Genomic DNA, 24,119 nt, shown 5'->3' with positions numbered 1-24,119 from the left:
GTGGCCATGGGGTGGGCATGGTCAGTGGGTGGGCGTGGTCAGTGGGTGGGCGTGGTCAGTGGGTGGGCGTGGTCAGTGGGTGGGCGTGGTCAGTGGGTGGGTGGGGCCAGGGAGGTGGGTGTGGCCAGGGGGCAGGGCTATGGGCATGGGGCGGGGCTGTGGGCGTGGCCAGGGTGTGGGCGTGGTCAGGGGTGGGCGTGGCCAGGGGGCGGGGCTATGGACATGGGGTGGGGCTGTGGGGCGGGGCTGTGGGCGTGGTCAGGGGTGGGTGGGGCCAGGGGTGGGCGGGGCCAGGAGGGTGGGCGTGGCCAAGGGGCGGGGCTACGGGGCGGGAGGCCAGGCGGCAACCACGGGGCAGGGCTGCGGGCGCGGCCAAGGGGCGTGGCCTCGTCGGGGCGTGGTCGGCGTGGGCGTGGCCTGAGAGGGGCGTGGTCTACGGGGGCGTGGCCTGAGAGGGGCGTGGCCTTCAGGGGCGTGGCCTACGGGGGCGTGTCCCCACCTGCAGCAGGGCCAGCACCCAGATGGGGCGGAAGCGGCAGCAGCGCAGCGACGAGCGCGAGGCGAAGACGGCGCCTTGGTACAGCAGCTGGTACCTGCGGCACGACCCACGGCTGCCCCACATCCCCCTGCCCCACATCCCCCTGCCCCACATTGCCCTGCCCCACACATCCCCGCCCCACACATCCCCCCGCCCCACACCCCCCTGCCCCACACATCCCCGCCCCACCCCCCCGCCCCACACATCCCCGCCCCACACATCCCTGCCCCACATCGCCCTGCCCCACACATCCCCTGCCCCACATCCCCCTGCCCCACACATCCCCGCCCCACATCGCCCTGCCCCACACATCCCTGCCCCACACATCCCTGCCCCACATCCCCCTGCCCCACACATCCCTGCCCCACATCCCCCTGCCCCACACATCCCTGCCCCACACATCCCTGCCCCACATCCCCCTGCCCCACACATCCCCGCCCCACATCGCCCTGCCCCACACATCCCCGCCCCACACATCCCCGCCCCACATCCCCACCCCACACCCCCCGCCCCACACCCCCCCGGGCTCACCAGCGGTACTGCTCGCTGTGGGTCAGGGAGGACTCGGGGAAGTAGAGCAGCTCCAGCTGGGGGAAAAGGGGGCTGCCCCACGGCGCGTGGCCTGCCCCATAGCGCACCCCACAGCGCCCCATAGAGCCCCGCAGCACCCCATAGAGCCCCGCAGCGCCCCGCAGAGCCCCACACCGCCCCGCAGCGGCTTCCTCCCAGCCCCACACCTCCCCCCTTCAGCCCCATAGCGCCTCTCCCAGCCCCACACTTCTCCCTCCCCGGCCCCACAGCTCCTCCCCGGCCCCACAGCAGCCCCCCGGCCCCACAGCGCCCTGCCCCGGCCCCACATCTCCCACCCCACTTCTCCCCCCTCGGCTCCACGCTGCTTCCCCCAGACCCACAGCTCCCCACCCCACTCCCCCGGCCCCACAGCGCCCCACAGCGCCCCCAGCCCCACAGCGCCCCCGGCCCCACCAGGCCCTGGTTGATGAAGTACTCCGCGAAGTAGACGAAGCCGAGCGGCGCCATGTGCTTGAAGATCCTCTGGGGGGGGGGCAGGAGGCGGTGAGGACCCCCTGCCCCACACCCCCTGCCCCATAGCGCACCCCACACCCCCTGCCCCACACCCCCTGCCCCATAGCGCGCCCCCCACACCCCTGCCCCACAGCGCGCCCCACATCCCGCCCCAAATCCCCCCAGACACCGCATCCTTCTCCCTCCCTCACGTCTCCTGCCCCACATCGTGCCCCACACCGTGCCCCACACCGTGCCCCACGCCCCTGCCCCACACCCTGCCCCACACCCTGCCCCACACCGAGCCCCCCTCACCTTCACCACCTTCCACTTCTGCGCCGCCCCCAGCCCCACATCGGGGCCGGGCCCCAGCAGCGGCTCCTGGGCCGGGGGGGGGAGCCTGGGGGGGCCGCAGGAGGCAGAAGTAGCTGCGGGGACGGAACCGTGGGGCCGCTGTGGGGCGGCTGTGGGGCAGCCATGGGGCAGCCATGGGGCAGGGCTATGGGGCAGGCTATGGGGCAGGCTATGGGGTGGCAATGGGGCTGCAATGGGGCTGCTATGGGGTCGTTATGGGGCCAGCCATGGGGCAGCCGTGGGGCCATTATGGGGCAGTTATGGGAGCTGCCATGGGGCAAGTATGGGGTGGCAATGGGGTGGCCGTGGGGCTGCTATGGGGCAGCCATGGGAAGTTATGGGGCCACCATGGGGCGGCTATGGGGCCATTATGGGGCAGCCATGGGGTGACTATGGGGCAGCCATGGGGCAGCTATGGGGCGCTATGGGGTGGCTGTGGGGCAGCTATGGGGCGGCTATGGGGTGACTACAGGGAAGTTATGGGGCAGCCATGGGGCGGCCATGGGGCAGCCATGGGGCAGCTATTGGGCGGCTATGGGGCAGTCACAGGGCCATTATGGGGCAGCCATGGGGTGGCCATGGGGCAGCTATGGGGCGCTATGGGGCAGCTATGGGGCGGCCGTGGGGCGGCCATGGGGCGGCTATGGGGCAGCGGTGGGGCAGTCATGGGGCAGCTATGGGGCAGCCATGGGGCAGCTATGGGGTGCTATGGGGCGGCTATGGGGTGACTATAGGGAAGTTATGGGGCAGCTATGGGGTGGCCATGGGGCAGTTATGGGGCAGTTATGGGGCAGCTATGGGGCAGCTATGGGGCAGCCGTGGGGCAGCCGTGGGGCAGCCGTGGGGCGGCTATGGGGCAGCCATGGGGCTGCTATGGGGTGCTATGGGGCGGCTATGGGGTGACTATAGGGAAGTTATTGGGTGGCTGTGGGGCAGCTATGGGGCGGCTATGGGGCGGCTATGGGGCAGTCACGGGGCCATTATGGGGCAGCCATGGGGTGGCCATGGGGCAGCTATGGGGCGCTATGGGGCAGCCGTGGGGCGGCCGTGGGGCGGCAGCCCCCTACCTGAGCAGCGTCAGCGGCGGCAGCAGCAGCAGCGGGAGCAGCGCCCGGGGGGCTGAGCCCGGCCTGCGTCAGCCCCAGGTAGGCCAGGGCCCCCCCAGCCCCGCCGCCCCCGTGCCCGAGGACCAGCAGGACAGCGCCGAGCTGCGGGCGGCCGCCACCCGTGGGGGCACCGCCGGGCCCCACAGCGGGGCCCCGGACCCACGGGGACGCCCCCGGACCCACAGCGGGGCCCCCGGACCCATAGGGACAGCCCCGGACCCATAGCGACCCCTCCAGCCCCCATGGGGACCCCCCAGCCCCATAGGGACACCCCCAGCCCCATAGGGACCCCCCAGCCCCATAGGGACCCCCCAGCCCCACAGCGCCACCCCCAGCCCCATAAGGACCCCCCAGCCCCATAGGGACACCCCCAGCCCCATAGGGACCCCCAGCCCCATAGGTACCCCCTCCCACCCGAATAGGGACACCCCCAGCCCCACAGCGCCACCCCCAGCCCCATAGGGACCCCCTCCCAGCCCCATAGGGACCCCCCCAGCCCCATAGGGACACCCCCAGCCCCATAGGGACCCCCCAGCCCCATAGGGACCCCCCAGCCCCATAGGGACACCCCCGGACCCATAGGGACCCCCCCCAGCCCCATAGGGACCCCCCCAGCCCCATAGGGACCCCCAGCCCCATGGGGACCCCCCAGCCCCACAGGGACCCCCAGCCCCACAGGGACCCTTCCAGCCCCATAGGGATCCCCCCAGCCCCATAGGGACACCCCCAACCCCACAGCACCCCCCTCCCAGCCCCATAGGGACCCCCCAGCCCCACAGTGCCACCCCCAGCCCCATAGGGACCCCCCCCCAGCCCCATAGGGACACCCTGAGCCCCATAGGGACCCCCCCAGCCCCATAGGGACACCCTGAGCCCCATAGGGACCCCCCAGCCCCACATCTCCTGCCCCAGCCCCACAGCGACCCCCGTCGCTCCCCCTTACCTCCAACCCCCGCACCCCCCAGCCCCCAGGGTGCCCCCCAGCCCCATAGCGTGCCCCCCCAGCCCCATAGGGACCCCCTCCCAGCCCCATAGGGACACCCCCCTGCCCCACAGCACCCCCCAGCCCCCAGGGTGCCCCCCCAGCCCCATAGCGCGCCCCCCCAGCCCCGTACCTGGGGTACAAGGAGCTCAGCGCCAGGAACGTCACCTCCCCCAGCCCCGAGGAGGCGCTGGCCAGGACCACGCCTGGGGGGCAGCAAAGTCACCCCCGCCCCACGGCCCTGCCCCACGGCCCTGCCCCACAGATCCGCCCCATAGATCCGCCCCACGGCGCCCCACTCACCCCCAGGCTGACGGCCACGCCGGCGGCGGCGGCCACGGCGCGCGAAGCTGCCCCACGCCGCGGCGGTGACGGCGACGACGCGCAGGCTTGGGGGCGCGGGGAAGGCGTCAGCGGGGCCGCCCCACGGCGCCGCAGCCCCCCACCCCCCCCCCCCCCCACCCCCCCCCCCGCTCACTTGTAGGGCAGGAGGTGGATGCAGAAGGGGCGGCCAGCTTGATCAGCAGCGTGGGCAGGATGTCGGCCAGCAGCACCGCCTGCCGCGACCCACAGCTTGGGGGGCTGCCCCATAGCGCCCCGCGGCCTACGGGGCCGCCCCGCGGAGCCCCACGGCCTATGGGGCTGCCCCATGCAGCCCTGTGGGGCTGCCCCATAGCAACCCACAGCCTATGGGGCTGCCCCACGGAGCTCTATGGGGCCGCCCCACGGAGCCCCACGGCCTATGGGGCTGCCCCATAGCAACCCACAGCCTATGGGGCCGCCCCACGGAGCTCTATGGGGCCGCCCCACAGGTTACAGGGCTGCCCCACAGAGACCCACATCCTATGGGGCTGCCCCACAGCGCCCCACGTCCCGGCCCCATAAGCAAAACCCCACAGGAAACAAACCAAAAAGGAAAGGCCCCGCCCCGACAAACCCCGCCCCCACGGCCACACCCACACAAGCCCCGCCCCCTCCCCGAGCCCCACCCGCTTAAGCCCCGCCCCCTGCCCTAGGCCCCGCCCCTCCCCAGGCCCCGCCCCTCCCCTAGGCCCCGCCCCCTCCCCTAGGCCCCGCCCCTCCCTTAGGCCCCGCCCCCTGCCATAGGCCCCTCCCCTCCCCTAGGCCCCGCCCCTGCCCTAGGCCCCGCCCCCTGCCATAGGCCCCTCCCCTCCCCTAGGCCCCGCCCCCTGCCCTAGGCCCGCCCCCTGCCTTAGGCCCCGCCCCCTGCCCTAGGCCCCGCCCCTCCCCTAGGCCCCGCCCCTCACCCCGGTGGAGATGGGGCTGCAGTCGTAGCGGGAGCCGTTCTGGGGGCCGGCGGCATCTGGGGGGGGGGGACACGGGGAGGGTCACGTGAGGGTGGTGGGGTCACGTGACGGTTGGGGGGGTCACGTGACGGTTGGGGGGGGGGTCACGTGAGGGTTGGGGGGGGGGTCCACGTGACCCCCCATGGGCCCGGCACCCACCTCGGGGGGCCGCAGGATGTCGTGGGCGGCGCTGAGCATCACCACGTAGGGGGTGTTGTTGCAGAGCCCCAGCAGCCTGGGGGCGGGCCCCGTAAGCGTGGGGCTGCCCCCAAGCGTGGGGCTGCCCCCGAGCGTGGGGGCTGCCCCCCAAGCGTGGGGCTGCCCCCCAAGTGTGGGGCTGCCCCCGAGCGTGGGGCTGCCCCCAAGCGTGGGGCACGTGCGCGGGGCTCACCAGAAGGCGGCGTCGTTCCGGCAGCGCTCGGCCAGGGGCGGCTCCGGGGGGTCCTCATCTGTGGGGGGGGGCAGTGTGGGGCGGGCTATGGGGGCGGGTGTGGGGCTGGGTGTGGGGCAGGCTATGGGGCGGGTGTGGGGCTCTATGGGGCAGGGCTGGGGCGCTGTGGGGCAGGCTATGGGGCGCTATGGGGGCGGGGTTATAGGTGGCTATGGGGCAGGCTGTGGGGCAGGCTATGGGGCAGGGCTGGGGCCTTATGGGGCGCTGTGGGGCAGGCTGTGGGGCAGGACTGGGGTGCTATGGGGGAGGAGGCGGGTTATGGGGCGCTGTGGGGCGCTGTGGGGCTCTGTGGGGCAGGTTATGGGTGGCTACGGGGCAGGCTGTGGGGGCGGGTATGGGGCGGGTATGGGGCAGGCTATGGGGCAGGTTAAGGGGCTCTATGGGGCACTATGGGGCAGGGCTGGGGCGCTGTGGGGCAGGCTATGGGGGCGCTATGGGGCGGGTTATGGGTGGCTATGGGGCGCTGTGGGGCGCTGTGGGTGGCTATGGGGCCCTATGTGGGGCCTATGGGGCGCTATGGGGTGGGTTATGGGGGGCGCTGTATGGGCGCTATGGGGCCCTATGGGGGCGGGTCCTGTGGGGCCCTATGGGGCGCTGTGGGGCGCTATGGGTGGCGATGTGGGGCCCTATGGGGCGCTGTGCGGCTGGCTGTGGGGCGCTATGGGGCAGGCGCTGGGGCGCTATGGGGGCGATGTGGGTGGCCCTATGGGGCGGCTGTGGGGCGCTGTGGGGCGCTATGGGGCGCTGTGGGGCCCTATGGGGCGCTGTGGGGCGCTATGGGGCGCTATGGGGGGGCTATGGGGCGCTATGGGGCAGGCTGTGGGGCCCTATGGGGCGCTATGGGCGCTGTGGGGCGCTATGGGGCGCTGTGGGGCCCTATGGGGCGCTGTGGGGGCGCTGTGGGGGCGCTATGGGGGGCTGTGGGGCGCTATGGGGCAGGCTGTGGGGCCCTATGGGGCGCTATGGGGCGCTGTGGGGCGCTATGGGGCGCTGTGGGGCCCTATGGGCGCTGTGGGGCGCTATGGGGGCGCTATGGGGGCTATGGGGCGCTATGGGGCAGGCTGTGGGGCCCTATGGGGCAGGCTGTGGGGCGCTGTGGGGCGCTATGGGGGCGATGTGGGGCCCTATGGGGCGCTATGGGCGCTGTGGGGCCCTATGGGGCGCTGTGGGGCGCTATGGGGCGCTATGGGGGGCTATGGGGCGCTATGGGGCAGGCTGTGGGGCCCTATGGGGCGCTATGGGGCGCTGTGGGGCGCTATGGGGCGATGTGGGGCCCTATGGGGCGCTGTGTGGGGCGCTATGGGGCGCTATGGGGGGCTATGGGGGCGCTATGGGGCAGGCTGTGGGGCCCAAATGTGGGCGCTGTGGACGCTGTGGGGCGCTATGTGGGGCGGGCTGTGGGGCGCTCACGTGGGGCCCTATGGGACCCACTATGGGGGCTCGCTGTGGGGCGCTGTGGGGCCCTATGGGGCCCTATGGGGCTGCTATGGGGATATGGGGCGCTATGGGGCGCTGTGGGGCGCTATGGGGCCCTATGGTGGGGCCCTATGGGGCGCTATGGGGCCCTATGGGGCCCTATGGGGCGCTATGGGGCGCTATGGGGCGCTATGTGTGGGGCTATGGGGTGCTGTGGGGCGCTGTGGGGCAGGGACTATGGGGCGCTATGGGGCGCTATGGGGCGCTATGGGGCGCTATGGGGCGCTATGGGGCTCGCTGTGGGGCAGGCTAATGGGGCGCTATGGGGCGCTGTGGGGCCTGCTGTGGGGCAGGCCCCCCGCTCACCGCCACCCCCGGCCCGTGCCGGCTCCGCCATCGCTGCAGGGAGCGGCTCCGTCACGTGACCGCGGCGGCACGTGACCGCCGGAGGGCACGTGACCCGCGCCGCTCCCGTGCGTGGGAAGGGCGGGGCCGCGTTGCCACGGAGACGGCGCCGCCGCCGCCATCTTGAGTCCGCGGGGCCTCGAGGCGCGGGGCTGAGATGGGGGCGGGGGCGCGGGGGGGGGGCGCGGGCCCAAATGTGTGGGGCAGGAACACGGGGGGCCGAAAAGTGTGGGGCAGGGCTGTGGGGCCTCACGTGGGGCCAGGAGAGGTGGGACCCACACACGTGGGGCCCAGAGGTGTGGGGCAGGGACGTGTGGGGCTGAAATGGGGGGCAGGGACACGGGGCAGGGACACACAGGCCCCAAATGTGTGGGGCAGGGACGTGTGGGGCCCAAGTGTGGGACCCTGATGTGTGGGGCAGGGCTGCAGGACCCCAATGTGTGGGGCTGGGACGTGTGGGGCTGAAATGGGGGGGCGGGGACATGGGGCAGGGACACACAGGGCCCAAATGTGTGGGGCAGGGACACGGGGGGGGCCCAAATGTGGGGTCCAAATGTGGGGCGGGGACGCAGAGGGCCGAAAAGTGTGGGGCAGGGCTGTGGGGCCCAAATCTACAGGACCCCGATGTGTGGGGCAGGGACGTGTGGGCCCCAAACGCGTGGGGCAGGGACGTGTGGGGCCCCAATGCGGGACCCCGATGTGTGGGGCAGGGCTGCAGGACCCCAATGTGTGGGGCTGGGATGTGTGGGGCTGAAATGGGGGCGGGGACACGGGGGCAGGGACGTGTGGGGCCCAAATGTGGGGTCCAAATGTGGGGCAGGGACACAGGGCAGAGACAAGGGGGGCCTAAAAGTGTGGGGCAGGGCTGTGGGGCCCAAATCTACAGGGCCCAAATGTGTGGGGCAGGGACGTGTGGGGCCCCAAGTGTGGGGCCCCGATGTGTGGGGCAGGGCTGCAGGACCCCAATGTGTGGGGCATGGGCCGTAGGGGCCAAATGTGGGGCCCAAATGTGTGGGGCAGGGCTGCAGGACCCCGATGTGTGGGGCAGGGACGTGTGGGGCTGAAATGGGGGGGCAGGGACACGGGGTGGGGACATGGGGGGCCCAAATGTGTGGGGCAGGGACGTGTGGGGCCCAAATGTGGGGCCCAAATGTGGGGCGGGGACACGGGGGGGGCCAAATGTGTGGGGCAGGGACATGGGGGGCCCAAATGTGGGGCAGGGGCACAGGGCAGAGACACGGGGGGCCCAAAAGTGTGGGGCAGGGCTGTGGGGCCCAAATGTGGGGCCCAAATGTGGGGCGGGGACACGGGGCAGAGACACGGGGGGCCCAAATGTGTGGGGCAGGGACGCAGGGGCCCGAAAAGTGTGGGGCAGGAACGTGTGGGGCCCAAATCTTCAGGACCCCGATGTGTGGGGCAGGGACGAGTGGGCCCCAAACGCGTGGGGCAGGGCCCCAGGAGCCCCCCGCGCGTGGGGCAGCCCCGACCCACGGCTCGGCGTCTCCTCTCGCTCGCTTTTGTTGCCCCCGTCCCCCCCAGCGCCGCCCTCGTTAGGGCCGGGCGCTAACGAAGCCGGGGGGTCCCGGGGGCTCCCGGGGGGCCCCGCAGCAGCGCGAGGTCGCGCAGGGCGCGCAGCAGGAACAGCTCCGTCGCCCGCAGCAGCGCAGAGGCCTCGCGCCGCCGGTCCCACTCGCCGGGGGCGGCCGCCGGGGGGGCCGGGGGGGGGGCCGGGGGGGCGGGGGGGGGCGCCCAGCTGGGGGGGGGGGGAGAAAAGGGGGGGGGAGAAAACAGGGGGGGGGAGAAAAGGGGGGGGTCAGGTGTGGGGTGGGGACCCGGGGGGGGCTGTGGGGCTGCTGGGGGGCTCCTGCCCCATAGATCCTGGGGTCCTGCCCCACAGACCCCCCGTGCCCCCCCCCGCCCCACAGATCGCCCCCCGAGGGCGCCCCACAGCATCCCCCCACCCCATAGCGCCCCATAGCGCCTTCCCTGCCCCATAGCACGCCCCACAGCATCCCCCCCACCCCACAGCTCCCCCTGCCCCGCCCAGCCCCCTCCTGCCCCACACCACCCCCAGCCCCACACCTCCCCCTGCCCCCATCTCCCCCCATAGCCCCCCATCTCCCCCAGCCCCCACCTCCCCCCAGCCCCACATCTCCCCCCATAGCCCCCCCCACCTCCCCGCCAGCCCCCCACCTCCCCCTGCCCCCCATCTCCCCCCATCTCCCCCCATAGCCCCCCAGCTCCCCCAGCCCCACACCACCCCCTGCCCCCCATCTGCCCCCATAGCCCCCCACAGCTCCCCCAGCCCCACACCACCCCCAGCCCCACATCTCCCCCCACCCCCAGCCCCACGTCTCTCCCCGTATCCTCCCGGCCCCCCCCCCGCCCCACAGCCCCCCCCCGCCCCCCACCTGCGCCCCCAGGTGCCGGCCGAGGTCCCGCAGGTCCCAGCCCAGGTCCCGCGCCCGCTGCCCCACGTCCGGGCCGCCCGGCCGCCCCCTCGCCCCGGCCCAGCGCCCCCAGGCCCCCCCGCAGCAGGGGCAGGCGGCGCCCCAGGGCCTCCAGGCGCTGCGGGGCCTGGGGGGGGGGCACAACGGGGGGGGGGGTCAGGGCTGCCGGCCCCATAGGAACTCCCCCCCGCCCCATAGCCACAGCCCCTGCCCCATAGCGACCCCTAGAAACCCCCCAGCCCCGCAGCGAGCCCCTGCGACCCCATAGAGCCCCCCAGTGCCCCGTAGGGCCCCACAGAGAAACCCCCCTGCCCCATAGGGACCCCAAATGCCCCATAGGGACCCCAAATGCCCCATAGGGACCCCAAATGCCCCATAGGGACCCCAGACCCCCGCCCTGCCCCATAGCGACCCCTAGAGAGCCCCCCCCGCCACAGCCCCATAGCGACCCATAAGAGCCCCCCAGCCCCACAGCGAGCCCCATAGGGACCCATAATGCCCCTGCCCCGTAGGGACCCCAAATGCCACAGGGAAACCCCTCCCCCTGCCCCATATGGACCCCCCCTGCCCCACAGGGACGACCCCCGTGCCCCACAGGAGCCCCCAGCCCCTCCCCCCGCCCCCCTCCCCAGGCCCCGCCCACCCCCGCTGAAGCCCCGCCCACCCCGCCCGAAGCCCCGCCCCTCACGCTGAGCGCCAGCCAATCCCTGGCCGCGATGCTGACGAGCAGCGGGTGCCCGGGGGGCGGGGCCAGGTGCAGGCGGGCCCCGTGCAGGCGCTCGGCGGCCTTAAAAGGAAGCGAAGGGGGGCGTGGTCACGTGAGGCCGCGCCCTGCAGTGACGTCACGACGTGACCACGCCCCCACGCTCACGTAGCTCCGCCGCAGCGCGCGGCTCTCGCCCAGCAGCCGCCGGCACAGCCGCAGCCCGGGCCCGGCGCGGCCCAGCGCCGCCAGCAGCAGCAGCAGCAGCGCCCGCCCCGGCCCCATGGCGCCGCCCGGCCCCGGCCCCGGCCCCGCCGCCTTTAAGGGCCCGGCCCCGGCCCGGTTCCGCTCCCGGTTTCGGTCCCGAGGCCGCGGGGAAGCCCCGGGGCCTGGTTCTAGGGGGGATGGGGAGGACTACAAGCCCCGGCGTGCCCTGCGAGGAGGGGGGGGGCGGTGCGCATGCGCGGGGAGGGAGGGGGGGGTGAGGAGGGGGAGGTGCGCGTGCGCAGGGGGAGAGCAGGTGCTGTGGGGGAGGGGAGGGAGGAGTGTGCGCATGCGCACGGTGCCGGGGACTCCCGGAGGGGAGGGGGAGAGGGGTGAGGGGACCGCCGCGCGCATGCGCGGCGTGAAATCCCCGACGGGAGGGGGAGTGGGGGGAAGAGCGCTGCGCGCATGCGCAGTGTGAAATCCCCGAGGAGACGGGGACTGGGGGAAAGGACGCGCGCATGCGCAATGTGAAATCCCCGACGGGAGGGGGAGCGGGGGAGCGCCGCGCGCATGCGCAGTGCGTGGAGGGCCTGAGGGGAGGGGGGAGCGAGCGGGAGGGAATCCCTGAGGGGAGGGGGGGGGGGGGAAACGAGCGCGCAGCGCATGCGCACGGCGGGAGGGGAGTTCCCTGGGGGAGGGGGAGGAGTGAGGAAAGCCCCGCGCGCATGCGCACCGGCCCCCCCCAAGATGGCGCTGGTCTCGGCGGACTCGCGCATCGCGGAGCTGCTCGGGGAGCTGCACCAGCTCATCAAGCAGACGCAGGTAGCGGGGCTGGGGGGGCCTGGGAGGGGGTCGGGGGAGTTTGGGGGGGTCCTGCGGGGGTTTGGGGGCGTCCGGGGGGGGCCTGAGGGGGCTTCGGGGGGGCCTGAGGGGGTCTGGGGGTTCCTGAGGGGACCTGGGGGGTGTCTGAGGGGGTCGGGAGGGTCCCGAGGGGGTTTGAGGGGTCCTGGGGGGTTTGGGGGGATCCTGAGGGGTTTGGGGAGGCCTTGGGCGGTCCTGAGGGGATTGGGGGAGGCTTTGGGGGTCTTAGGGGGCCCTCGGGGGTCCTGAGGGCCTTTGGGGGGGGGATTGGGGGGGGGGGTGGGGGAGCTTTGGGGGGCCTCAGGGGGCTTGGGGGGGATCTGGGGGGGGTTGAGGGGTTCTGAGGGGGATTTGGGGGGGGTCCTGAGAGAGTTTCGGGGGGGTCCTGAGTGGGCTCGAGGGAGCCCAGGGGTTATATGGGGGTCTTGAGAGGGTTTGGGGGCCACTGAGGGGGTCCTGGGGCTATTTGGGGGGTGTTGAGGGGTCCTGGGAGGGCTTGGGGGGGCCTGGGGGTGTCCTTTGGGGTCCCTGGGGGCTCCTGGGGAGGGTTGGGGGGTTTGGGGGGTGCTGGGGACACTGGGGGGGCTGGGGGGTTCTTGAGGGAGTCCTGAGGGGACTTGGGGGGTTCCAGTGGGGTTTGGGGGGGCTTAGGGGGAGTTGGGGAGCTCTTGAGGGGATTTGGGGGGCTCTGGAGGGGATTTGGGGGGCCCCGGGGGGTCCTGAGGTGCTTTGGGGGGGGGGGTCCTGAGGGTTTTCGGGGTGCCGCCCCGCAGGAGGAGCGGTCCCGCAGCGAGCACAACCTGGTCAACATCCAGAAGACGCACGAGAGGATGCAGACGGAGAACAAAAGTCGGCGCTGGGGGGGATTTTGGGGTCATTTGGGGGGGTTTGGGGCCGGGGGAGGGGTTTTGGGGGGACTTCAGGTGGTTTTGGGGGGGGCTTGGGGTGGTTTGAGGGGATTTGGGGGGCTTGGGAGGGGATTTAGGGGAAGGGTTTGGGGGTGTGGGGGCGGTTTGGGGTCAGGGGGTTGAGTTGGGGCCCTTTTGGGGCAATTCGTTGTTTCTTTTGGGGACGATTCGGCCGGGGTTTGGGGCCGGGAGGGTTTTGGGGCGATTTGGGGCGGTTTCGGGGCCGGGGGGAGGGGTCCTAACACCATGCCCCCCCCCCAGTCTCCCCCTATTACCGCACGAAGCTGCGGGGGCTCTACACCACCGCCAAGGCGGACGCTGAGGCCGAGTGCAAGTAAGGGGGGGGACGGACCCCACGGACCCGATTCCGCCCTTTTTTGCCCCAAAAACAGCTGGGGTTCGCCCCCCCCCCCACCCTGTTAATTCCCCCCCCCCCCAGCATCCTGCGGAAGGCGCTGGACAAGATCGCCGAGATCAAGTCGCTGCTGGAGGAGCGCCGCATTGAGTACGGCCCCAAAACCCCCTGAATTCACCCCAAAATCCCACCCCAAATCCCCCCACGTCCCCTCCTCCCAATTTGACCCCAAAATCTCCCCGAATCTGCCCCAAAATCCCCCCAAAACTGCCCCAAAATCCCCCCAAAACTGCCCCAAATCCCCCCCAATCCCTCCCAAACCTGATCCTAAATCCCACCCCAAATCCCACCCCAAATCCCTTCAGAATTCCCCCCAAACCACCCCAAACGCCGTCACCACCCCCAAATCCCCCCAAATTTCCCCCAAATCTCCCCAAATCCCCTGGCACGCAGCAGAAAACCCCAAGTTCTCCCCCGCCCGAGCCCCAAATCGGAGCCGAAATCCCCTGAAATTCCCCCAGAGTGGCCGCCCGCTGCCCAAATTCCCCAAAACGCGCCCAAAACGTAACTGGGTTTTCCCGGGACGCGTCCCGTCATCGTCACGAGCCCGAAATGTCGCAAACTTTCCCCAAAACGTACCAAAAAGAGCTCCGGAATCCTTTTAATGCTTTTTAAATCATTTAATGCTCGGAGAGGGCCCCCGAGTCCCCCCAAACTCACCCCAAAGCCCCCCAAACTCATCCAGAAGACCCCAAAACACTTGGAAACTGCCCCAAAATGCATCCCAAAGCCCCCAGGCGGCCCTAAAAGACCCCAAAGTGGCCCTAAAAGCCCCAAATCTGCCTCAAATCTCCTCCAATCTCCCCCAAACACACCCAAATCTGCCCCGGTTTCCCCCAAATGTTTTTTTTCGTTTATATGGCTTCAAATTTTTCACATGTTTCCGTTAATGGGACTTAAATTTTCTCGTGGCCCCCGCAAATTTGTTTTAAATTCTCTTGATTTCCCCCCAAATTGCCCTAAAAGCTGCTGGTGTTGTCCCAAAGTGCCCTAAATTTCCACTTCTATTCCCCCAATTATTTTTTTAAGTTTTTTGTTATTACCTTAAATCATTTTTGTGTCCTTTTAAGCGACCCTAACCCCCTTTTATAGCCCCTTTCGGCCTTAAATTTCTACCTGTATCCCCCCAAACTCCCCCAAATCCCCCAAACTTCCCTAAAGCCCCAATATTTCGTTATATTTTTATCACTCCCACCCCAAATCCCCATTAATCCCCCCCGTATCCCCCCAAACACCCCAAAATACTCTTAAATTCCCCCCAAACGCCCCCGAAATCCTGCCGACTCCCTGGAACTAGCTGCAAACTCCCGCAAACGCCCCCAAAACCTTCTTAATTCCTCCCCCAAATTCCCCCCACATTCCCCGAACGCCCCCGAAACCCGCTGAAACGCCCCCGAACCCCCGCAAAATGCTCCTAAATCCCCCAAGCCGACCCCAAAACTCCCCCCGTCCCCCCAAAACCCTCCTGAACTCCCCGAAATTCCCCCAAATCCCCCCAAACTCCCCCCGAACCTTCCTAAACTCTCCTAAAATCCCCCCGAACGCCCCAAAACGCCCCAAAACCCTACTTAAACCCCCCAATCCTCCTCGCCCCCAAACCCTCCGAAACCCCCCAAAATGCCCCAAAATCTTCCAACCCCCACCCCCCGCGCCCTCCCCCCACCCCCTGACCTGCCCCAAGCCCTGCCCCCTACAAGCCCCTCCCCTGGCCACACCCACCTCGAAGCCCCGCCCACCTCGAAGCCCCGCCCACCACAAAGCCCCGCCCACCACAAAGCCCCGCCCCCTGACTCTGGCCCCGCCCCCAGCACCCAAGATCGCCCCCAAACCCCACCCATGGCCCCGCCCACCCAAGCCCTGCCCCCACGAGGCCCCGCCCATTTAAGCCCCGCCCCCTGACTCCTGGCCCCGCCCCCAGCGGCCAAGATCGCCGGCATCTACAGCGACGCGGAGCCGCCGCGGAAGACGATGCGCCGCGGGGGTGCTGATGACGCTGCTGCAGCAGTCGGCCATGACGCTGCCCCTCTGGATCGGCAAGCCCGGGGACAGAGTGAGTGGGGGGGGGGGGGCGGGGCCACCGGGGGACACGCCCCCTCTAAGCCCCCGCCCCCGTGGGGACACGCCCTGATAAGCTCCGCCTACCTCATGTGCTTCATAGTAGTGCATTCACCAGACCTCAGCGCTTCCTTAAAGCCCCGCCCACCCCAAGACCACACCCCCTAAGGCCACGCCCACCGAAGACCCCACCCACTTAAGCCCCGCCCCCAAAGGAGCCACGCCCCTTTAAACCCCACCTATGTGGTCCATGCCCCGGCCCCTCGGGCTCTGCCCCCAAGCCCCACCCATGTGACTCCCCACACCCGAGGCCCCGCCCACCAGAGGCCACGCCCCCTGAGGCCACGCCCCTTCCGAGCCACACCCCTTTAACCCCCCTCCCCCGCCACCTTCCACATCCCCACCCCAATGCCCTGCTCCCAAACCCCGCCCCCTTAGGCCCCGCCCCCTTGGGCCCCGCCCCCTTAGGCCCCACCCCTTAGGCTCCGCCCACAAAGCCCCGCCCACCCAAGCCCCGCCCACTTTAACCCTCAACCCCCAGAGGCCACACCCACCTTAAGCCCCGCCCCCTGAGGTCCCGCCCTTTTAAGCCACGCCCCTTTAACCCCCCCCATGTAGTGTCACCCACACCCCCACCCCAAGACCCCGCCCCCTTAGGCTCTGCCCCCGGGACCCCACCCACCCCAAGCTCCGCCCCCTGAGGCCACGCCCACCACAAACCCCGCCCCTTAAAGCGACACCGCTTTGATCTCCACCTCCCCTACCCACAGCGTCACCCAAGACCCCACCCGCTTAGGCCCCGCCCCCACGAGGCCCCGCCCACCCCCACGAGGCCCCGCCCGCCCCCACGAGGCCCCGCCCACCCCCGCAGGCCCCCCCCCGCTGTGCGGCGCCATCCCGGCGGCCGGGGACTACGTGGCCAAGCCCGGGGACAAGGTGGCCGCGCGCGTCAAGGCGGTGGACGGCGACGAGCAGTGGATCCTGGCCGAGGTGGTCAGCTACAGCCACGCCGCCAACAAGTGCGGGTTTTGGGGCCGTTTCCCGGGATTTTGGGGTTTTTTGGGGGGGGTTTGGGCGCTTTCTTCAAAGGGATTTGGGGCGGTTGAGGGGGGGTTGAGGGGGGTTTTGGGGCGGTGTTTTGGGGTGCCGAGGTGGTTACGGGGAGGGTTTGGGGAGGTTTATGGGGTGGTTTGCGGGATTTCCGTGTTTCGGGGGGTGGTTTTGGGGTGATTTGGGGGGATTTAGGGTGGTTTTGGGGCATTTTGGAGGGATTTGAAGGGGGGGGTTTTGGGGTGTTGTTTTGGGGCATTGAGATGGTTCCGGGGAGGGTTTGGGGTGGTTTGTGGGATTTCGGTGTTTTGGGGGTGGTTTTGGGGTGGTTTTGGGGTCTTTTAGGAGCACTTGGGCATATTTTGGGGCAGTTTTGCGGGTATGTTTGGGGTTTGTTGTGGCGTCCTTGGGGACTTTTGGGGCTTTGGGGTTCCTTTGGGGCGATTTTTGGGATGGTTTTGGGGCTGTTCCGGTGTGGATTTGGGGCCAGTTTTGGGGCTACTTTTGGGGCTCTCTTGGGATGGTTTCGCGTCGTCTTTGGGCTGGTTTTGGGCCTTTTTGGGGCCAGTTGAGTCCCCTCCATGCCCCCGTTTTGCGCCCTCACCCCCCACAGGTATGAGGTGGACGACATCGACGAGGAGGGCAAGGAGTGAGTTTTCCCTCCCTGACCCCAAATCCCCTTCCCTGACCCCCAATCCCCTTCCCTGACCCCAAAAAACTCCCCAACCCCAAACCCTTTTTCCTCACCCAAATCCCTTCTCTTCCACCCCAACTCCCCCCGTTGACCCCAACTCCCCCCGTTGACCCCAACTCCCCCCCGTTGACCCCCAGCTCCCTCCGTTGACCCCAAATCCCCCTCCATTGACCCTAAGTCCCCTTCCCTAACCCCAAATCCCCTCCATTGACCCCAAATCCCCTCCATTGACCCCAAATCCCCTCCATTGACCCCAAATCCCCTCCATTGACCCCAAATCCCCTCCATTGACCCCAAATCCCCTCCATTGACCCCAAATCCCCTCCATTGACCCCAAATCCCCCTCCATTGACCCTAAGTCCCCTTCCCTAACCCCAAATCCCCTCCGTTGACCCCAAATCCCCCTCCATTGACCCCAAACCCACTCCGTTGACCCCAAACCCTTTCCGTTGACCCCAAGCTCCCTCCGTTGACCCTAAATCCCCTCCGTCGGCCCCAAAACGCCCCTGACCCCACAAAACTCCCCCCAGGCGCCACACGCTGAGCCGCCGCCGCATCATCCCGCTGCCGCAGTGGAAGGCCAACCCGAGACCGACCCCGAGGCGCTGTTCCAGAAGGAGCAGCTGGTGCTGGCCCTGTACCCGCAGACCACCTGCTTCTACCGCGCCCTCATCCACGCGCCCCCGCAGCGGGTCCGTGCCCACATTCGCCCTTTTTACCCCAAAATCCCCCCCCCCCGCGGAGGCGCTGCTCCGTAAGGAGCGCCGGGCGCTGGCCCTACGCCCACCACCCGCCTCCCCACCGCGCCCTCGTCCTTACGGCGGGTGGATGCCGCCCTCCCCCAGCCCCAAATTTGCCGTTTTTCACCCCAAAATTCCCCCCCGCAGCCGCAGGACGACTACTCGGTGCTGTTCGAGGACACCTCGTACGCCGACGGCTACTCGCCGCCCCTCAACGTGGCGCAGCGCTACGTGGTGGCCTGCAAGGAGACCAAGAAGAAGTGAGGAGGAAGGGGGCTTGGGGGGGGTGGTTTTGGGGTCGTGGAGGAAATTTTGGGGGTCCTGGTGGTCGTTTTGGGGTCTGGTGGTCGTTTTTGGGGTCTTGGTGCTCGTTTTGGGGCCCTCGGAGACCATTTTGGGGCCTTGGCGGCCGTTTTAGGGCCCTGCAGTGACCATTTGGGGACCCCCCGGCAACTGTTTTGGGATTTTCCCCGTGGATGACAACTTTGGGACCCCTTAGACGCCATTTTGGGGTCTTGGTGGCCATTTTTGGGGTCTTAGCAGCCATTTTAAGGCCCTCAGAGACCATTTTGGGGTCTTGGCGGCCATTTTGTGACCCCCTGGCAGCCATTTTTGGGCCCCTCAGACCCCATTTGGGGACCCTTCAGAAACCATTTTGGGATCACCCCCCATGGGCGACCACTTTGGGACCCCTTAAACACCATTTTGGGGTCCTGGTGGCCATTTTTGGGGTCTTAGCGGCCGTTTCGAGGCCCTTAGAAACCATTTTGGGGTCGTGGCGGCCATTTTGTGACCCCCTGGCAGCCATTTTGGGGCCCTTCAGTGACGATTCGGGGACCCCCCCGCAGTTATTTCGGGATTTTCCCCCGTGGATGACCACTTTGGGATCTCTCAGACAACGTTTTGGGGTCCTGGTGGCTGTTTTTGGGGCCTTAGTGGGCATTTTGGGGCCCTCAGAGACCATTTTGGGGTCTTGGCAGCCATTTTGGGGCCCCTCAGCAACCATTTGGGGACCCCAAAGACACAATTCTGGGGGTTTTCCCCATGGATGACAACTTTGGGACCCCTTAAACACCATTTTGGGAGTCGCTGTGGCTGTTTTGGGGGTCTTGCTTTCACTTTGGGACTTCCTTTGGGGCCATTTTGGGAGTTTTTACCCCCGTTTTGGGATCGTCCCCATTAAATGCTGCGGGAACGCCCCGCACTGCCTCCAGCTCCGTTATTGCCTCGTCGTGGGGGGTGGGGGAGACCCCAGCCGCGATTTGGGGCAGTTTGGGGGGATTTTAGGGGGATTTGGGATGGCTGGGAGGGTTTTGGGGTGCGTTGCGGGGGACTTCATGGAATTGGGAGTGGTTTGGGGGGTGGTTTTGGAGCGGTTTTCGGGCATTTCAGGGGCTTTGGGGCTTTAGGGGTGTTTTTAGGATGGTTTGAGGGCTTTGGGGAGTGTTTTCGGGGTAGTTTGGGGGCTTCGGAGGTGTTTTTGGGGTGTTTCTGGGGTTTTTAGGATGGTTTGGGGGTGGCTGAGGAGGCTTTAGGGGTGTTTTGGGTATTTCTGGGGTGATTTGGGGTCTTTGGGAGTGTTTTTGGGGGGGGTTTGGGGGTTTTGGAAGGTGTTTTGGGGGTTTTTAGGAGGGTTTGGGGGATGATTGGGGTTGGTTTGGGGGGTTTTAGGAGGGTTTGGGGGTTTTGCGGATGATTGGGGGGCTTTAGAAGTGTTTTGGGGTTGGTTTGGGGGGCTTTGGGGTTGGTTTGGGGGGCTTTAGGGCTGGTTTTGGGGTGGTTTGGGATAATTTTGGAGTGTCCCGAGTCCTTTTTGGGGTGGTTTTGGGGCAATTTATGGTCAATTTGGGGGATCCTGCGGCCCTCGGAAGCACATCAGACCCCATACGCCCCCCCAGCCCCACAATTGACCTCTGAAGCCCCCAGACCTGTGGGGGCGGGGCCAGAGCAGGCCCCGCCCCCTGCCTTTATTAAGAATAATTAAGAGGCACCGGAAGGGGCGGAGCCTCGGGCAGGCCCCGCCCCCTGGCGCAGCCGCAGCTCGTCCGCCCAGTGACCCTGCAGGGGAGGGGAGTTGATGACGTCACGGGTGGGCGTGGCATAGTGAAGTGGGTGTGGCCGGGGGGCGTGGCTCACCAGCTCGGGGTCCTCCAGCCCCGCCTCCTCCTCCCTCGTCGTCATGGTAACCGTGGTAGTGGCGAATCAGCTCCCCCCACAGCATGTCCTGCTGGCAGCTGCTCAGCGGTTGCCGGGTCAACGGGCCCCGCCCCCTGGCAGCAGGCCCCGCCCCTGGCAACGGGCCCCGCCCCCGGCAACAGGCCCCGCCCCCCGGCAGCAGGCCCCGCCCCCCGGCAACAGGCCCCGCCCCCTGCCCGGCAGCCCCCTAGCAACGCTCCCCTAGTAACAGTGGGTGGGGTGAAGCCTGCCCCTAGCAACTGGCTCCTCCCCTGGCAACAGGCCCCGCCCCCGGCAACCAGACCAACCCCTAGCAACTGGCCACGCCCCCTAGCAACGCCCCCATAGCTACAGCGGTGCGGCCTAGCAGATGGGCTGAAGCCTGCCCCTAGCAACCGGGCCTGGCCCTAGCAACCGCCCCAGCAACCACCCCATCGCCTTGGCAACCACCCCGTCGCCGCGACAATGACCCCGTCGCCGCGACAACGACCCCCGTCGCCGCGACAACGACCCCGTCGCCGCGACAACGACCCCGTCGCCGCGACAACCGCCCCCTCGCCGCGGCGACTCACCCGGGGCAGGCCCCGCGCAGGGGCAGCAGCTCGCGGGGCTCCGCGCGCAGGAAGCGCGGCGCCAGGCACAGGGGCGTGCGTCACCGCCGGGCAGCCGGGCCGCGGGCAGCGCAGGGGCGGAGTCAGGGCCCTGGGGGGGCGGGGCCAGCCTCGGGGGCAGGGCCAGCCTCAGGGGGCGGAGCCTCGAGCCACCCAAGCCCCGCCCCCCCTCCTTACCTCGCAGGGCAGCCCACAGAGGCTGCAGGGAGGGCGGAGCCAAGGCGGCGGGGGGCGTGGCCAAACCGGCGGGGGGCGTGGCCTTCCTCCTCGGGGGGCGTGGCCTCGGCCCACGCGGGTCCCACCTCGACGACGACGTGCGAGGGCGGGGCGGGGGCGGGGCCGGGCGGGGGCGGAGCCAGCGGAGGCGCAGGGGGAGGCGGCTCCAGGGGGCGCGCAGGAGGCGGGGCAGCAGCCGCAGGGCGAAGGCGATGGGCCGCTCGCGGCGGCGGCGCGGCGACACGCCGGGGAGGCGGCGGGAGGCCGAGGGGTGCTGCCACGCCCACTCGAACTGCGGGGGGGGGGGGGCAGGGACACGGCGTAAGGGGCGGGGCCAGGGCTTTGGGGGCGGGGCCAGGGCTTTGGGGGTGGGATGAGGGCTTTGGGGGGCACGGGCAGGGATTTTGGGGTGGGGTTAGGGCTTTTGGGGGTGGGGTCAGGTATGTTGGGGGTGGGATCAGGGCGTTGGGGGCGTGGCCAGGGATTTTGGGGTGGGGTCAGGGCATGGGGGGAGGGGGGGTGAGGGCTTAGGGGGCGTGCCCAGGGCTGTGGGGGCGTGGTCAGGGTATTGGGGGCGGGGCCAGGGGTTTGTGGGCAGAGATAAGAGAGGGGTGGGGTCAGGTATCGAGGGGGCGTGGTTAAGGAAAGGGGCGGGGCCAGGGGCTGGGGTGGGGCCAGGGCTCTGGGGGAGGAGCCTGGTTCTTGGGGGGCGGGGCCAGGACTTTGGGGGCCGTGGTCCAGAAATGGGCGGGCTCAGGGGAAGTGGGTGGAGCCTGGACATCGGGGGCGTGGCCAAGAGCTGGGGGGCGTGGTCAGGGTATTGGGGGCGGGGCCAGATATTGGGGGCGGGGCCAGATATTGGGGGCGGGGCCAGATATTGGGGGCGGGGTCTAGGAGCCGGACGACCCAAGGGGGCGGGGCTTTACGCCGGGGGGCGCGTCCAGGACACAAAGCGGGGCGGGGGCACGGGAAAAGTGGGCGCGTCCTCACCCTCAGCGCCGCCACGTCGGACGGGAAGCCGTGCACGTAGAGCTCCATCTCCCTGCGGAAGTGACGTCAGCGCCTCCCCCTCCGCCCCCTTCCCCCCCCCCCCCCCACTCCCCCCACCTCACCAGGGCCCGCGGCCGCTCGTCCTCCAGGCCCCGCCGTGCCGCCGCCCCGCGTTGTGCTGCCGCAGCCGCCGCTCCGGGTCCAGGCTGAAGCCGACGTAGGCCCCGCCGCGGGCCCCGGGGGCGGCCGAGCGCAGCAGGTACACGGCCCGCAGCGACATCGCCGCCACGCTGCTCCCCCCCACCACGGCCCGCGGCTCCTGCCACCCCGCTTCCGCTTCCGGTCCGCAGCCCTGTTGCTAAGCGACCGCCCCCACTTCCGCCCGCGCTCCCCCGTTGCCCAGCGCCATCCCCCACTTCCGCCACGCCTCCCACAGGCCCCCGCGCCGCGCCGCTCCCGCCCCGCCGCCCCGTTGCTAAGCAACCCCCTTCCACTTCCGCCCCCTTCCCCCGTTGCTACGCGACCGCTCCTCGCCCCGCCCCTTCCGCCTCTGCCCCGCCCTCTGATTGGCCGCCGCCCTCCCACCGCCTCCTCCTCATTGGCTGCCGCCCGGCCGGGCCTTTCCGGGGCCATGGCGGAGCCGGAGCTGAGCGCGGAGGCGCTGCGGGAGCGGCTGCGGCGGGAGCTGGGAGCAGAGCACGTGGTGGGCGGGGGGGGGGACCGGGGGGGGCTTCATTAGGCTTTAATAGGTCTCTGTGGGGCTTAATAGGCCTTAGTAGGCCTCGGTAGACCTCTATAGGGCCTTAATGGAGGTTTTATAGGTCGTAGGAGGCCGCGCTGGGCCTTAATCGCCCTCACTAGGCCGCAGTTGGTCTCTATAGGCCTTAGCAGGCCCTCAGAAGGGCTCAGTGGGTCTCTGTAGGGCCTCAGTCGGCTTTAATAGGTCAGGGAGGCCGCGCTGGGCCTTAATAGGCCTCACTGGGCTGCAGCGTAGGCCTCAGGAGACCTTAATAGGCCTCAGTAGGCTTCCTTAGGCCTCAGAAGGCCTCCGTGGGTCTCTGTAGGTCTCGGGGTCTCTACAGGCCTTAGTAGGCTCCACAAGGCTTTAGGAGGCCTTCATAGGTCTCGGTAGGCTTCAGTAGGTCTCTGTAGACCTTAGTAGGTCTCAGTGGGCCTCAGTAGTGTGCAGTCGGTCTCTGCAGGCCTTCACAAGCCCCAGTAGGCTTCAGTGGGGCTCTACAGGTCTCAGTAGGCCTCTACGGACCTTGGTAGGCCTCTACGGACCTTGGTAGGCCTCTACGGACCTTGGTAGGCCTCTACGGACCTTGGTAGGCCTCTACGGACCTTGGTAGGCCTCTACGGACCTTGGTAGGCCTCTATGGACCTTGGTAGGCCTCTACGGACCTTGGTAGGCCTCTACGGACCTTGGTAGGCCTCTACGGACCTTGGTGGGTCTCTACGGACCTTGGTGGGTCTCTACGGACCTTGGTAGGCCTCTGCAGGCCTTGGGAGTCCTCAGTAGGTCTCTACAGCTCTCAGTGGGCTTCAGTAGGGCCGCGCTAGGCCTTAGGGGACCGTAATAGGGCCTGAGAAGGCTTCAGTAGGCAGCAGTAGACCTCTACGGATCTCCTTAGGCCTCGGTAGGCTTTAATTAGCCTGTATGGACCTCGTTAGGCCTCATTAGGCCACCCCAGGCCTTATTAGGCCTTTGTAGACCTTAATAGGCCTCAGAAGGCTTCAGGAGGCCGCAGTAGATCTCTGCAGACCTCAGTAGGCCTCATTAGGCTTTCATTGGCCTCTGTGGGCCTGACGAGACCTAATTAGGCCTCGTTAGGCCCCCCCAGCCCCCCTGAGCCCCCGTTTGCCCCCGCAGGGGTGGAGGACACGACCGGCCGCCCGCTGCGCCGCCAGCTTCCGCGTGCTGGTGGTGGCGGCCGCCTTCCCGCGGCAAGGGGCTGCTGCAGCGGCACCGGTAGGAGCTCGGCGGGGGGGGGGGGGGGGTTGGGTTTGGGGGCGTTTCCTGGGGGTTTGGGGGCGTTTTTTTTGGGGCTGACTTCCCCCACCCCGTTTTGCGTTCCAGGCTGGTGAACGAGGCGCTGGCGGCGGAGCTGGGCCGCATCCACGCGCTGGAGCAGCGCACGCTCACCCCCGAGCAGTGGGCGGCCGAGGGGGGCAGTGAGAGGAGCCCCTCCCCCACCGCCTGCGTCACCTGGCCGCCCCCTCCCCCCCGTAACACCCCCAAGAGGAGGCCTTCATTGCGGCCCCCCCTCCCCTGATTAAACTTCTTTTCTAATTAAGCTCCTCTCCTAATTGAAGCCCACCCCAATTAGGCTCCTCCCATAATTAAGCCCCCCCAATTAAACTCCTTCCCAATGAAACCCATCCCCCAACAAGGCCCCTCTCCCAATTAAGCCCCTCCCCCAATGAAGCCCCTCCCCCCAATGAAGCCCCTCCCCCAATTA

General features: G+C 69.0%; 4 protein-coding genes across 4 annotated transcripts; 2 read left to right on the top strand and 2 right to left on the bottom strand.

Annotated features, from left to right (window-relative positions):
* Positions 1–1,876: 1,876 nt before the first annotated feature.
* CLN3 (CLN3 lysosomal/endosomal transmembrane protein, battenin) lies at positions 1,877–11,174 on the bottom strand. Its single transcript, XM_066984347.1, has 11 exons — positions 10,904–11,174; positions 10,721–10,819; positions 9,994–10,159; positions 5,702–5,759; positions 5,470–5,545; positions 5,272–5,327; positions 4,482–4,560; positions 4,307–4,392; positions 4,137–4,210; positions 2,983–3,123; positions 1,877–1,989 (listed from the first exon to the last, which is right to left on the bottom strand). Exons 1-7 carry the CDS (start codon positions 11,018–11,020, stop codon positions 4,524–4,526), a joined length of 609 nt encoding a protein of 202 aa, XP_066840448.1. The 5' UTR covers positions 11,021–11,174; the 3' UTR covers positions 1,877–1,989; positions 2,983–3,123; positions 4,137–4,210; positions 4,307–4,392; positions 4,482–4,523.
* Positions 11,175–11,613: 439 nt separating this feature from the next.
* On the top strand, positions 11,614–18,878 carry SGF29 (SAGA complex associated factor 29). Its single transcript, XM_066984350.1, is given in 11 exon segments — positions 11,614–11,764; positions 12,577–12,652; positions 12,973–13,045; positions 13,151–13,221; positions 15,045–15,103; positions 15,105–15,180; positions 16,053–16,200; positions 16,845–16,880; positions 17,456–17,511; positions 17,514–17,617; positions 17,813–18,878. Coding segments are annotated over 11 exon segments (891 nt in total). The 5' UTR covers positions 11,614–11,689; the 3' UTR covers positions 17,930–18,878.
* A 712-nt stretch (positions 18,879–19,590) lies between these two features.
* On the bottom strand, positions 19,591–22,014 carry LOC136787215 (structure-specific endonuclease subunit SLX1-like). The gene is given in 7 exon segments (XM_066984346.1): positions 19,591–19,723; positions 19,802–19,899; positions 20,413–20,542; positions 20,629–20,803; positions 20,806–20,959; positions 21,658–21,709; positions 21,780–22,014. Coding segments are annotated over 6 exon segments (726 nt in total). The 5' UTR covers positions 21,938–22,014; the 3' UTR covers positions 19,591–19,723; positions 19,802–19,842.
* Positions 22,015–22,255: 241 nt separating this feature from the next.
* Positions 22,256–23,954, top strand: LOC136787092 (bolA-like protein 2). Its single transcript, XM_066984219.1, is given in 4 exon segments — positions 22,256–22,391; positions 23,502–23,599; positions 23,601–23,629; positions 23,738–23,954. Coding segments are annotated over 4 exon segments (426 nt in total). The 5' UTR covers positions 22,256–22,288; the 3' UTR covers positions 23,934–23,954.
* The last annotated feature ends 165 nt before the right edge of the window (positions 23,955–24,119 follow it).

The sequence above is a fragment of the Anser cygnoides genome, chromosome 28 (assembly GCF_040182565.1).
Source record: "Anser cygnoides isolate HZ-2024a breed goose chromosome 28, Taihu_goose_T2T_genome, whole genome shotgun sequence".
Taxonomy (NCBI): domain Eukaryota; kingdom Metazoa; phylum Chordata; class Aves; order Anseriformes; family Anatidae; genus Anser; species Anser cygnoides.
Note: the sequence above shows the minus strand (reverse complement) of the source record. Positions and strands in the feature narration are given on the sequence as shown.

What these genes read in the sequence shown, in the direction of transcription:
- CLN3 (XM_066984347.1), bottom strand. Translation starts at nt 11,020, where the DNA reads ATGGGGCCGGGGCGGGCGCTGCTGCTGCTGCTGCTGGCGGCGCTGGGC. An exon ending in GCGCGCTGCGGCGGAGCTAC is followed by an intron (nt 10,820 to 10,903) that starts GTGAGCGTGGGG and finishes CTTCCTTTTAAG; the next exon opens with GCCGCCGAGCGCCTGCACGG. An exon ending in CGGAACGACGCCGCCTTCTG is followed by an intron (nt 5,546 to 5,701) that starts GTGAGCCCCGCG and finishes GCCCGCCCCCAG; the next exon opens with GCTGCTGGGGCTCTGCAACA.